The 13,414-nt window shown below is 48.9% G+C and overlaps 1 protein-coding gene across 1 annotated transcript in view; it reads left to right on the top strand.

Annotated features, from left to right (window-relative positions):
• Nucleotides 1-13,414, top strand: part of Jbug (filamin-type immunoglobulin domains fbug) — a 113,585-nt gene that overhangs the window by 49,176 nt on the left and 50,995 nt on the right. The window contains exons 5-15 of the mRNA XM_077700388.1: nucleotides 134-347; nucleotides 1,227-1,341; nucleotides 2,026-2,216; nucleotides 3,059-3,217; nucleotides 4,786-4,914; nucleotides 6,999-7,128; nucleotides 7,228-7,316; nucleotides 8,686-8,908; nucleotides 10,083-10,621; nucleotides 12,416-12,689; nucleotides 12,970-13,191. Coding sequence (XP_077556514.1) covers nucleotides 134-347; nucleotides 1,227-1,341; nucleotides 2,026-2,216; nucleotides 3,059-3,217; nucleotides 4,786-4,914; nucleotides 6,999-7,128; nucleotides 7,228-7,316; nucleotides 8,686-8,908; nucleotides 10,083-10,621; nucleotides 12,416-12,689; nucleotides 12,970-13,191 — 2,285 coding nt within the window. The remainder of the gene's footprint in view (nucleotides 1-133; nucleotides 348-1,226; nucleotides 1,342-2,025; nucleotides 2,217-3,058; nucleotides 3,218-4,785; nucleotides 4,915-6,998; nucleotides 7,129-7,227; nucleotides 7,317-8,685; nucleotides 8,909-10,082; nucleotides 10,622-12,415; nucleotides 12,690-12,969; nucleotides 13,192-13,414) is intronic.

Raw genomic sequence — 13,414 nt, 5'->3', positions numbered from 1 at the left:
ACAGAGAACTTGCGTCTTATTTAGCTTGCAAGGATGCAAGTAGAGGTGAACCCCAAGGGTGCCGATTGCTTTCTTGAAGGCCTCGGTTGTTGGTGCATCTCCTGAAAATTGCATGCTCTGTCCCACCAAGCAGCCAGGACAACTGCCGGGCAGCCATGGAGACAGCCCGGGAGGAGTTTGGCGTGCCGCTGATCCTGACGCCCGAGGACTTGGCCAGCCCCAACCTGGACGAGCTGTCGGGCATGACCTACCTGTCGTACTTCATCAACGAGGACAGCCCGGGCTACAGGGCCACCCTGCGGTGGGTGCAGGCACGCCTGCCACACCTGCGCATCTCCAACTTCACCGTGAGTCACGCGTCTCAGTCCCCTGGCATGTGACTAGTGTCGGCTGAACTGTTGAACTCTGCCGCTTTGCTGACATTTCCACATACTGATGGGAAGGGTGGCTAATTAAAACTGGCTCCGTGATGCTGGATATACCAAAAGTTTCTGCACAAGCTGTCTGCTGCAGCTTGTGTGAGAATATTATTTCCTGGTAATAGGTTTGACGGGGAACATATTCAACATGAATGTGTTCCCTGCTGAGCTTTAGGGAGAACCTGTGCATTGCACATACTTTGTGTGAACTCTGCTGTTCCAAAGCAAAAAAAAAAAAAGTGATGTGGCATCTTGACCCACCAATAGTGGACGTACATTATTCATCTTGGTGCCATGTTTGGATAAGCTATTGACACTGTTCTTTTTTTTCTCAAGTAATCAGGGACTAAACCCTCAATCAATGTCGAAAAGCACGAGGGAATAAATCCAGTATTGTTGTTTTAAATTAGCCACCAGGCGCCACAGCGTTATTTGAAGCCCACGTACTGAATATAACCACAGCAATACTGCCACCGGAAACTGGTGTAAAAAAAAAAGGCTTTAGGTGGGCAACCATGAAATGCCGTCTTTTTGTCGGACAAAGATTTCACAGAGACAAGAAATACTCCCAGCATTTTTTAACTGTAACTTTTCTTTGCACGGATGAATATGTTTATTCTTTTGTGGGTTTGCCTTTACTACAACAGGTGTTGAACTGATTTTTGATGCAAACAGAACCTCTTTGAAAACCATCTCAGTGGCCGTTTGAGAAAGCAGCGTGAACACAGGGATGAAACACGGGGCCCAAATTTGTTTTGGTGCCGTTTCCCTAACAGTTCACACCTGCCTCTTCTGCCCGTGTTTCAGAGCGACTGGAACGATGGACTGGCGCTGTGTTCTTTGGTGCACTCCCTGGGTGCCCCCATGGAAGAGCACCTCAGCGCAGGGGACCGCGCCCAGTGGGAGTCCAACCTGCAAAAAGGTAGGCTGCACACCTCTGGGTGTCATCACAGAATGCCGCACTCAGTGCAGCGGAAGCCTGTGAGCCGCCTCACTGGCATCCTGTCTTAGTCAACTTTTGCTGGCTTGCTTCAAAAAGGCCTCATGAGCTTCCCAGCTGCATCAGAGACGATATGGCACGGCCACCTTTACACACATTCCAAGAAACTTCCTGTTTGTGCGTTTTTTTTTTTTTTGTTTTTTTTTTTGTCGCTGGAGGAAAGTCTGGCGCTTCGGGAAAATTTGTCCTAGTGTAGAAAATTCATCTTTACACACGAATGACTTCTGTGAAAATCTCCCGGGGCCTTGTTTACCCTTCTATCGTCAGCATCTGCAACCTGCTCTTGTTGCATGCGAAAGAATGGCGTTTAAAAAGAACTGGGGCATATGTGGGACATTGGTGTAAAACTTGACTCAGTATAGCTAGAGCTAAACCCAACAAATACGCATCAAAATAGAGAGCTGGGCGAGTTGGTTAAGGTTAATGTTAAAAAAATGCGAGAAAAAAAAAATATGGACAAAGGTTGAGGTGTAAACAAATAGGGCGCCCTGTTTGGTTGCACCTCAACCTTTGCCGTGTCCTTTTTGTGCCTTTTTAAGCATCAACAAATATTCCTTGGGGTGATGGTGGAGGCTTGTGTCCTCATCATGCTGCTCTACTCTGCAGGCATTGCTGGGGGCAAGTACCTGGGCGTGGAGCCCCTGCTGACGGCCAAGGAACTGGCTGACCCCGATGTGCAGCCCTTGGCCGTGATGGCCTACGTGGCCAGGTTCCAGGGGGTCCCTGTCAGGCGCAGGCCTCGGGACAAGCTCACCGTCACCGGCACCGACCTCAACAACGTCCACGTCAACAAGGCGGTCAGTGCTGCTCTGCCCACCGCTCGCCTCAGCACCAATCACGTGCTCAGCTGGGGCTTGCACCACTGAGATGATTTGGAGGAGTGGCAGCGGTCATGCACTTGGAGCAGACTGTGCTACTATTGGCCCTCTTAATTAAGAAGAATAATGAAAACACACACAGGGTGCAAAGTGTAGCTTAAGTGTGAACCACACCTGTTGTGGGTATTCTTCTTGCTAAGGTCAGGCCTACTTAGCTGTCTTTCAAAATGACCACTGGTCATTAATTCGTAAGTCACTGGAATTTATACTGGTCAGTGCTCACTAAAATGCACGTACATAGTCTGTACACACAGGTGTTGCATTCATGTTCTGGCAATCCACATGGGGGTGTGTGCATGTCAGTTGATTGATTGATTGTAGGGTTTAACGCGCCGACGCAACGCAGGCGATGAGGCGCGCCGTAGTGGAGGGCTCCGCATTAATTTTGACCACCTGGGGATCTTTAACGTGCGGCAAAAACTCGAACGCACGAGTGTTTTTGCTTTTCACCTACATCAGAAAGGCGGCCGCCGTGGCTGGGAATCGAACCCGCAACCTCGTGCTCAGCAGCACAACGCCTTAGTCACTGAGCCACTGCGGCGGGTATGTGTTTACATGTCAAGAGGCCAGCTTTAGGGTTTTTGCCAGTCATTCATCGCTAATTTTTTGGAATGGGCACGTTGTTAAAAATGTTGTTAGTTCACTGATCCAGTGTGAGCCCTTTGCTAGATTTGCGGGGTCCGTCTATCTCTGCTGCGCCTGCATCAGCCACAGTGTGGAGGTGTGTGCCCACTTACGAGGAAGCTCCTCCCGCACTGCAGGCTCACTTCAAGGTGCACTTCAAGGACGGCCAGGTGGACCTGAGGCAGATCCGGGCCGAGGTCCGTGGGCCCTCGTCAACGCCCGTGGAGTGCAAACTGCAGCTCAACCAGAGTGGGGGCTCCGGAACTTTCGTCCCCGTAGAGGTCGGCATGCACATGGTGAGTGACGTGCTCGTGGCTTGCTGTGAACCCTGTGCACAGACAGTTCACCTGACCTTGGCGTGCCCTGACTGCTACGGGCAGTGCATGGAGAGCTAGAAAGCCATTCATGCCGATTTTTTTTTTTTCAATTGCGGGAGGCACAATTGAGAAATACTTTACAATTGCTATTTTAGGCATGATGTAGTGAGAGCTCAAGTGCTGTAATGTGATTTCGCCTTGTGGCATAAACTGCAGTGCAAAGCTTTTTGGAAGATATTGTTTGGAAGATATTGTTTGGAAGATATTGTCTGCATGACCGAAAATCTCACAAAAAACATTTTTCCGCAAATGCGATAAATAATTGGCTTATACAAAATGTAGTTTCAAACATACATACGCTAGGCATGTGAAAACAGAGATTTTTGCTTTTTTAGCGAACGCAAAGTGGATACTCTCATTCCAAGCGAGTATTTTGTTACCAGTACCAAAATTAACACCTACGGTTTCCCAGACAGGGTAAGGAAAAGAAAAAGGGGGTTAAGCTAAGAACTGTGTAAAAAAAATTTTTGCACTCGGTCTGATTGAGGTGAAAGCTGTGTTGGCATGAGGGACAAAAGCCACGATGGTCGTATGCCATGAAAGCACACTTCCACAACTCCCTACCACTCATGATACCTGCTATTCCAGCATAGTGGTGATAGGGTGGTGTATGTATGACAAGGTTGTATGTTGCAGAGGTCACTGTTTATAGAAGACCAAATCCACTGTGTTTCCGAGGCGTCAGCACCCCAAGCTTCAGTACCCCAAGTGGTGTAAATGAATCCCCTGCGGTGTGCCTCATGCCGCATGTGTAGCTTATCATTGTCATTATCCTGTGTATGTCCATAGAAGGATGGAGGTCTCGCCTAAGAGCTTTAAACTGCTCCTAGCCTGGCTCTTTCGAATCCATCTATCTTCCCCCCCCCTCTCCCGCTAAATTACTGGTGTGCGAAAATTTGACATTATGTAGTATTTGCATACATTTGTGCTATGGGCATGATGGCATTTGCATCATAACATCTTTCATCATGATGGAAAACCCCGTGAAAACTGCCTCCTAAAGGGTTACCATTGGATTCCCTCGTTTTTCACCACAGCTTAGGCCTACGTATTGAATTCTTAAATAACAAATTGGCCAACAATTACATGAATGGATTCAGCCTTAGCTTACCCTGCAGCTTCTGCCTTCTGTAGCATAAATTGTCACAAATTGTCATCATAACTATCAACCAGTGGTCTTTCACGAATAACTACATGTTGCTACCTTCATTGCAGCATAATTGCCTATGCTGTAGAGCAGCCTTTAAAGTCAACCATTGATGGTGATGATATTGGCACAGATATGACAGTCAGTGTGTTCCCCATAACAGCCAATGCTATGAAAGAAGTTGTTTGCGATTGCTAAAAGGGGCATGGACCATATCACACTATTTTTGCTGTTAAAATACTAAAAAAATTCTTCAAAACAAGACTGGTGATTGATTAAAGAGTAGATTTAGCCAACGAGTTTACATTGCCAAACTGTATATTTCTCACTTGGTGCCCAGCTGAACGTGCACTGCGAGGGGGAGCTGGTCTCGAGCTGCCCCATGCACATTCGAGTCCACCCGGACATCTCGCGGATCCTGTTCTCTGGCATCGACCCCTGTGCCCTGGGGTCCCTGGTGGAAGTGCTGGTGTGTGGGGGCCGCTTGGGCTGGGGGGACCATTTGGAAAGGGGTTCTTTCCCCTCCACTTCAAAGAAGGAAACTTGCCCCTTACTGTGGAGACTGGCCAGCCTCAAAAGCAAGCAGGGCAGCCCTCCTACATAATGGCTTACCTGGGAGATCCAGCAAGAAGTGCTCTTCTCATACAGAGTGTGTTCGTTTCGAGAGCTGTGTACCCGCCAGTAGCCACATGGTGGCGTCGTAAAACTGCTGTCATCATCAGCAATTTATCACATATGCTCAGAGGTAATAAACATGATGTCAAGTTGAAGCACGGTGCGGGAAATGACAAAGAGTAGCTGAACAACGTTAAAGCTTAATTTAGAAACAAAGCTAGAAGAGCCTATTGATCATCTCGGCAACCCACACTTGTACTTTTTCAAAACAGCAGTTTTTTTGCAACTCTTGGAAGTAGCCCTTCTAGTTGTAGTTGGTCATTTCAGCGCTGTCTTGGCCTGACACTGAATCTAAAGGGCCTTTTACCTTTGTCACAATGTTTTTGCCTTGAAAATCTGTGCTGTTTGAGACGAAAGAGTCAAAGGAGGTGAAGTCACAAGAGATTATTTACTGCACTCATTATTCTGTTTAACAACTTTGATGCAAGCTGATGTAGTCTTCCCTTTCTATATATGTTATGTTTCAGTTACCTAGCAGCTGATTGAATGCAAAGAAAAGAAGTCTCAGTGAGAATTGCCCCCCCCAACCCCCCCCACCCTTCTTTTTAGGTCCAAGTAAAATACGAGTTTGTCCCCAAAGGATGGTCCCTCCCTCTAAAGTTTATTGTAAGCCTCCCTCAAGAGCTTATTTCACCTGAAATTTAGTCTGCGGCAACCAATAATTTGTTATAGCAACTTCACTAAATCCAGATACTCCCACCCTGAAACTGCACATTAACCAAACAAGAGTAGCACTTTATTATACCGGATGCCCGTTGTGGCTGGATACATTGTAACGAGAGTTGCCCATGCTGGGCCACCGTGCATCTATTGACATTACTTGTCAGTGTAAGTAGCCTGCCACAAGGCGACGTACAGTGGAAATTCGTTACAACAGATCTGCTTACAACAGATATTTGGATACAACAGACTGATTTGCAATGCTTGGTTGGTCTTCCTATCTGTGCCATTGATTAAACTTCCTTTACTGCAGATTCTGTTACAACATACATTCGGATATAACAGACCAGTTTGAAAGGTTAACAAGTCCACCTTTGCATCTCTACAGCAGACTTTTTACATGCAGGCAACCATTGATTTGTTAGGTACGTTTTCAGACTTTGTGTTTCTACCTCACAGTTGTGATCAAACGAAAACAGTTTGAAACAATTAAAAATAATTGTAATTACTAGTAGTGAAACTTCTTGCATCCACTTGCAGTATGCATAAGTGTGATGTCATGGCAATCAAGTGATAGGATTTAGAATTTAAGTGTGATGGTGCAACAGATAAGATGCTTATATATGAAAGTTAACATCATTGAAACAAAAAAAAATGTATGCGCTCATACATTATAGCTGGCTAAATCTCCAAGCTTAGCAATGAGATCTTTACTTGCATTTCATTTATATTCATGTGAAGACAATGGAAATGCAACTGTAGGTTGAAGACGTGAAAGAGAGTAATAATAGTATGAGTGAATCAGAAGTTTGAGAAGGTGCCATACAACAGGAGCCCAGCCAATGTAAAAAGAGTCATTCATGTGATTTTGTGATGTGCTTCACAATGTGGCAAGAGGATGAAACTGCTGAAAATCCAAGTCATCCCGAAGGTTTGTTGGCCTAAAATACCAACCTGTTTAAGTTGTAACTGAACCTTGAGAAATGACCAGCATACTTTTATTGTGTGATTTGTTTTTAACAGTTGAAAAGTCCAAACTCTTGTTATAACAGACTTTGTCCATGATTTCGTAAAAGTCTGTAGTAACAGTATTTGGATTGTTCATACTTCTTTTATAGCAGACTAAAATCATGATCACTATCATGGTCTGTTGTAACGAGGTTGTACTGTATTGTCAGGTGTTCTTTTTTTTTTATTTTCCTTCTGATTGCCGCCCAGATCAATTCCAACGGAGCTGGGACTGGCAACATCCACGTGGAGGCCGTCTCACCGAGTGGCAAGAGCATGGCTTGCACAGTGAAGGAGACGGGCGGGGTCTTCACGTCCACCTTCATGCCAAACGAAATAGGTGAGGCCTGCCCGTGGACGTGGAGGGCAACACTGTGTGTGCCCCACTGTCTCTGCCGCTTCGTTCTCTTCACCCTTCACCACGCTGCTTGTTTTCCAGGGGAATGGAAGATTGACGTTACCTACTCGGGACAGCACATTCAGGGCAGCCCTTTCACCTGCTACGTCTACGACCCGTCGCAAGTTGTGGTGAGTACTTTGGAGGAAAGCTGCGTAATGCAGTGGAATTGTGAGCCTTCCACTTGCTAAAGAAGCTACACTCAACATAAATGCCATTGACCACTGTGGGACTCACTTCTGTAATGCAGCGCAGGCTGCCAAGGTGCCCACCATGGGTTCAAGAGAGCAAAGCCGTAAGGCAGGGGCTGCCCTCACCACGCGTGTGCAGTCACTCCGAGAAGACAAAGTAGCACCTCAGCACCGGTTTTAATTCATGGTGTTCCATGGTACAACCAGCCCTGGTATGACACTCCTAGCATTGGAGCAGAGACGGAGGGGGTACCTGCCAGCCGTATGCATCAAGCCATAGAGCCCTACCGCGCGGGGCAGGGAAAGCAGCTGTGAGCCACCGATGTGCTGGGGATGATTAACTGGGACCGACCACCAGGCTGACCGAGCAGCCAACAACTCAAATCGCCTGTGTGGGCAGGGAGCGCAAAGACAGAGAGTGCATGCAAATCCGACTCCCGGTGCATATGCCAACCTCACGCTGATGGGAAAACGACGGCCGCTTCCAGCAGGGGCTGCAAAGTAAGCTGCATGCACGCTACCTAACAGAGTCGGGGCTCGATCATCTGTCCCGGTTCAGACCAAAAGATTAATAGAAGGAAACCAACAGCTTCATTTGACTAGCCACCAAGTGCACGGCAAGTGTCAAATGCAGTTTTGCAAAGCTTCATGTAAAACATCAATGTGTAGAGGTAAGGATTCTTTTGTGCAACACAACAACATTAGAGCAAATGAGGGCCTTGATGCACTGCCGCTGTCGATTCATTCAAGATTTCTCTGTTACAAACTGTTGTCATACGAGCTGAAGGAGGCAGCGATGCATCTTATTACAGGATATAATGAGACATGGGCAGGCAGAGGTATTTAGCACTGAAGACCGCATCCGGGCAACTCGGTTGTCTCTTAGGGTGGGAAGAATAAATTTTTGGCTAAAGCTATAGGAAGAGGGAAGTCTGAATAAGAACAATGTGCTCCATTGAGGTCAGTGTAAAAGAAAGCCTTTGCAGTGAAGCAGTGGTACTATATTTTTGTGGTTCTTACGTGCGCCTGTTTTTCACGACTGCCAAAAAAAAAAAAAAAAAAAAGGAACCACAAGAATGTCAACACAGGACAAGCTGTTTCTGGGCGGCAGAACTCCACTTTATATCGTGATGCTAAAGGGGGAATTTCAGTGAAACACTCCCTACACACCAACTGTAACCAGTTGTACACCCTGAGCATGCCCTCTCATCTTTCCGTGGCCAGTTCTCGAGTGACAACGAACGTGCATGGCTTGTGGTGCATAATCCAGTGCTCATGGTGACCCCTGTGCACCCCCTCCTCTGCGCAGCTGAATGGGCCCAGTGCGGTGCGGATGGGCCAGGAGGCGGTGTTTGAGTGCGATGCCAGCCGGGCAGGCTGGGGCCGGGTCCAGTTGGAGGTGCAGGTGGACGGCCACAACGTGCCCGTGAGCATCGACGAACGAGGGGACGGCCTGTACGTGGCCTCCTTCCTGCCCACGCGGGAGGGCCCCCACCGCATCTTCGCCACCTTCAACGACGTCCCCGTGCAAGGTAGGACGCCCTTCTTACCCCATGCTGTGCTTTGGCGAGGGCCTCGGGAGGCACACATATAGTGACTTTTGCTTTTGACGCAAATACAAAGTGAATGCTGATTTTGTTCAGATAGTTTCCATTCAGAGTCAATACTTTGTGATCCCCAGTACAAAAACAAATTTACAATTTCTCTCATGTGCATCAGTTGGGTACACAGTAAAATATCAGGCCAGCCCTAGAGGCTCACAATAAAAACTTGTTTTTGGAATGGAACAAGCTTGCCAACTGATGTAACAAAGTGGACTTTGAGTTTAGCTGATGGTTTGGAGGCAACTTCCATCGCTGAACTACAAACAACATGCATGCAAGGCACGAAAGTTGAGCCCGGCTTTCAAAACATCAAAGGCACTCCCTCAAATTGTACTGGCTCATGTGATGATAGGATAGGAAAATGTGACTTTTTTTTTCTTTTTTTGAAACTTGGATTTCAGTTAGGGGCTCACAAATTACGCGAGAACGCTCTAAATATAGTAATTCACAAGTTCTTAGCCCACTTGTCGCGTGAGAACACCCACAAGGGGGCATTTACCCATACCCTGATCATATGACACCCTAGTCTTACGACATTTTTGCGCAGTCCCTTGAAACTCTTATTATTGGAGTTCCACTGTAACACTATAGGTTCTTGTGAAGTCCACCAACTGGGCGTCCTTAGTCGACGGGCCTACTGCAGACATTGACGTTGGCATGGTGTGGCTGTGACGAGGTGGCTTATGCATAGCTGCTTTCTACTGTAATGGTATCAGTGTCGCTGTGTTTTGTGGTAGTGGGCCCGCCATTCTTGCACCATCTCTTGTCTGGGTGGTAAACAAGGGTTGCTGCTGCTCTAATGGCCGTGGCAGTGTGAGGCACCAGGTAAATCTGAAAGCATTGCCTTGTGGAGGCCGTCGGGTTGACGAGGCAGTGGTGGGAAGTATGGGGTCTGATGGGAGGATGTTGATGAATAATATTCCTAATTCACTACCCATTGCTTTGCGGTTATGGCTTCATTCGGTTTTAATGCTTGACACCAGCCATGTGGGACACCCGTAGCAACCTGAGCACTTGTACTCATTTCGTGATGGCCTGTAGCATTGCTTCCGATTTCTTGTTCCCAAAGCGGAGAGTGCAAGTTGTGACTCCGTGACTGCAGGCTCTCCTTTCACCATGCTGTCCACCGTTGAGGAACCCGACTCGCCGTGTTCCCTGAGCGAATCCTTCTTCACACGCACCTTGACCCCGAGCGGCGATCGGGTGTCAAGTTCGGCATCCTCTTTCTTCCCTTCGTCCCTGGCCTCCTCCCGGGTGGCGTCCCCAGCGAAGACTGACCCCGACGGCCACATGTCACGCAGTGCAGTCGAGTTCCTTTCGTCTCGCGGGGAGAGCCGGCTAGAGGTGCTGCACGTTGCTCGCCTGGAGAGCTCGGCGAGGCTTTCCTCGCCCACCCAGGGTCCCGAGCGACCGTCGTCGCGGCACTCCACCAAGGTGCCGCCGCCACCCACGCCCAGGAAGCCCGCCCCCGTCGTGCCCTCCCCATCCATTCGCAACCAGAGCAGGACCCTGTCCGAAGAGAGGAGCGAGAGCAGGAGGGACGAGCAGCTGGCCAGCCCCAGGAAGTCGGCGACCCTGGAGAGGCTTCGCAAAAGCCCCGAGGCGAGGCAGATGACGCCGCCAGTGGTGGCGCAGCGCCAGGTAGGGCTCCCTCAGCACTTGTTGGACACATGGCCAGTTTGGGACGTGTTGTGCAGCTGGGCATATTGCTTACTTGTGAAGCATGCCGAGTTGAGCCCCGTAAACCAGTTGAGACTCACTTGCATTGCATTGAAAGACCTTAGAAAGGGAGGAACAGTAGAGCTGGCACCGCTTACCCTTAACATAACTAATTAATTGAAATTGGAAATTTACTTTGTTATATTTAAATTCAAATTTATTGAAATTTTATTCGTTTGAAACAGGGCATTATATGCTTACATTAAAAACGAGAAATGCCTCATTGAAAAACACATGCACAATACAGTTAAACCTCGTTATAACGAAATTGAAGGGGCGCCGCGATTTGCTCGTTATAGCCAATATTTCGTTATAGCCGTAGCCGACATTTACTGCAAATAATATGCATTGTAGTTGCCTAAAACAAAAAGCGGGCGAAATAGCATCTTGCCGCACGGCGGTAGTCAGTAAAATAAACACATTCCGAAGGTAAAAAGGAAAAGTCACGAACCTACTTTATTGTAGTTCGAAACTCGTATTTCAAACAGACTTGGCTCGAAGAAGTCTGTAATTGGACGTCGATGCACCTTCCTGATGCGAGCGATGGCTCGCTCAGCTGCGGCCGCTATGTTCACGCCTTCTTCGCCACCCTCGTGCGCGCCGAAGTAGCGGCGCAGCACGTCCACCGCATCTAGTGCCTCTGACGCCGTCCTTAGCGCTTCCTTTCACGCCACGTGCAACAGCGCTGACGATGGACTCAGTTGCTCACGATTGTGGACAGCGTACTCGTCCACACGTCAAAGTCTCTTGCCACCTTACCACGGAGTGCACCTTACCTTCCTTCGCGCCCGATGCGACGGCTTTTATCATAGCCATCTTCTGTTCAAGCGTGATAGTCTTTCGCTTTCGCTTCCCGCCTGTCGCACTCGCGTTGTTGGAATCACGCGAGCAGTACGATAAAAGACAAGGCTGAAGACTGCCAAAACCCAAGCACACACAACTACGCAGCGACGTCGGCAATACGAACAGGGGCTCAGGGGGAGGGGGGGGAGAGGAAGGCGACGCATTGGGGCTCTTCTCGGACTCACCGCGGATAGTCCGCGGGTAGTCCGAGGATTCCCCGAAGCCATAGGGATGCATGTGAAAATCGAACGTCGGACTGCTTCTCGGGGAGCCCGCGGTGAGTCCGAGACTGTATATCGAAGGGCCATGCCAGCCATGCCGTGCGCAGTGAGAGGAGGGTGGGAACGGCTTCGCGGGCGCAGCGTCCGCAAGGCGCGCCATCCAGCTTCGTGCGCGTGGCGGGAGTTTTGAACTGATAATACAGTTGCCGCGTCGCGCGCTGTCTCAAATCCGCGTTGCGCAGTTTAAAAATTAGCTCAAAATTTGATTTCTCAACGAAATTTGTTCGTTATATCCCGTAACGGGCAAATTTTACCTCGTTAAAACGAGGTTTTAAATACCTTGGTTTCTATGGGGACTTTCAAGGGGAATTATGATTTGCTCGTTATATCTATTATTTCGTTATAGCCCGTCTCGTTATAACGAGGTTTAACTGTATATCATTTGCTACAGGTTAAGAGGACCCATTTAAATCTTGATACAGCGAACTGCCCCATGCAAGCCATGTAGTAATGCTGGTGAAGGATAGAAAGAAAAATGACATTAGGTGCATCTCTAAATAACCTCAGCCTGCCTTTGCCTAATTCCAAGCTTTCGATTTATTCTGGGTCTTATTGCCTCGGGAGCGCTAAATTTGGAACTCCTGGTATGCAGATCACAAAAGAGGAGCATCGTGTGGAGAGTCGGCAGGAAGAGCTTCACCGTGTGTCGCAACAGCAGCAGCAGCAAAGTGTGCGCGAAGGGAGCAGTGACTCTGTCACACCCCGCAAGGCCACGCCTGTGGGGACCCCGGTACGTCGGGGGGGCGACATTGCACAGGTCAAAATCACAGGCGAGGCACTCAAGCTGGTGCCTGTCAAGCAGCCCGCAATGTTCCGCATCAGTGCCCCAGACTTCGACCGGGACGACTTCCAGGTGACTGTTACCGGTGAGTGACGGCCAAAGGCATCCCTTGAAGAAGAAACGCTCAGCTGCAAGAGGGTGTTTAAAGTGACGTGACACTGTCTTAGCCAGCATAGAAATTAGGGTGAGTTGGTACTGTGTACTAACGACGAAAACAGGTCAAAACCCAGCACGCTAAGCTCCTCCATGCCTGGGTGCCCCTCTGCTTTTAGTAGCTGGTTGCACGCTGTTTTCATTATCAAGGTACCGGTGTTGGCATGTGGGTGGTTCTGCAACCCATAGGCTCTTTTCTTTATCGACCCCAGCGCCCTCGGGACGAGAGTTCCCCGTCCACCTGGACGTGCTGCAGCCGGGGGAGATGGACGTCGAGTTCATCACCCCCGAGGTGGGCGAGCACGTCATCGAGGTGCGGCTGCAGGGCCGCCCGCTGCCTGGGAGCCCCTTCCGCAGCCACGCCTTTGACGCCACCAAGATCCGCGTGGGAGACGTGCCCGATGGAGTTGTCGGACACCCCGTCGAATTCGAGAGTACGTGCCTGCACACACAAGCTTGGAAACTGTTTGGTGCATGGGTTGTTAAGAAAAGAGGGAAGGGGGTTGCTGGAAATGGGCCGCACTCGAGACGAACTCTACTGCAGTTCCAACTGGGGTCAGCACTCGTCCCGTTCACGCAAATGCTGCATGCACTTTACATTAGCTGTTCTTGTCCTTGGGCAGTCCAGTGAGAGGTTTCTATGACTGAGTGCACAAA

This window comes from Haemaphysalis longicornis, unplaced genomic scaffold (genome assembly GCF_048455015.1).
Source record: "Haemaphysalis longicornis isolate Haplotype H1 unplaced genomic scaffold, Haemaphysalis longicornis Haplotype H1 scaffold_2, whole genome shotgun sequence".
NCBI classification, from domain to species: Eukaryota; Metazoa; Arthropoda; class Arachnida; order Ixodida; family Ixodidae; genus Haemaphysalis; species Haemaphysalis longicornis.
This window is presented reverse-complemented; position numbering and strand designations above follow the sequence as displayed.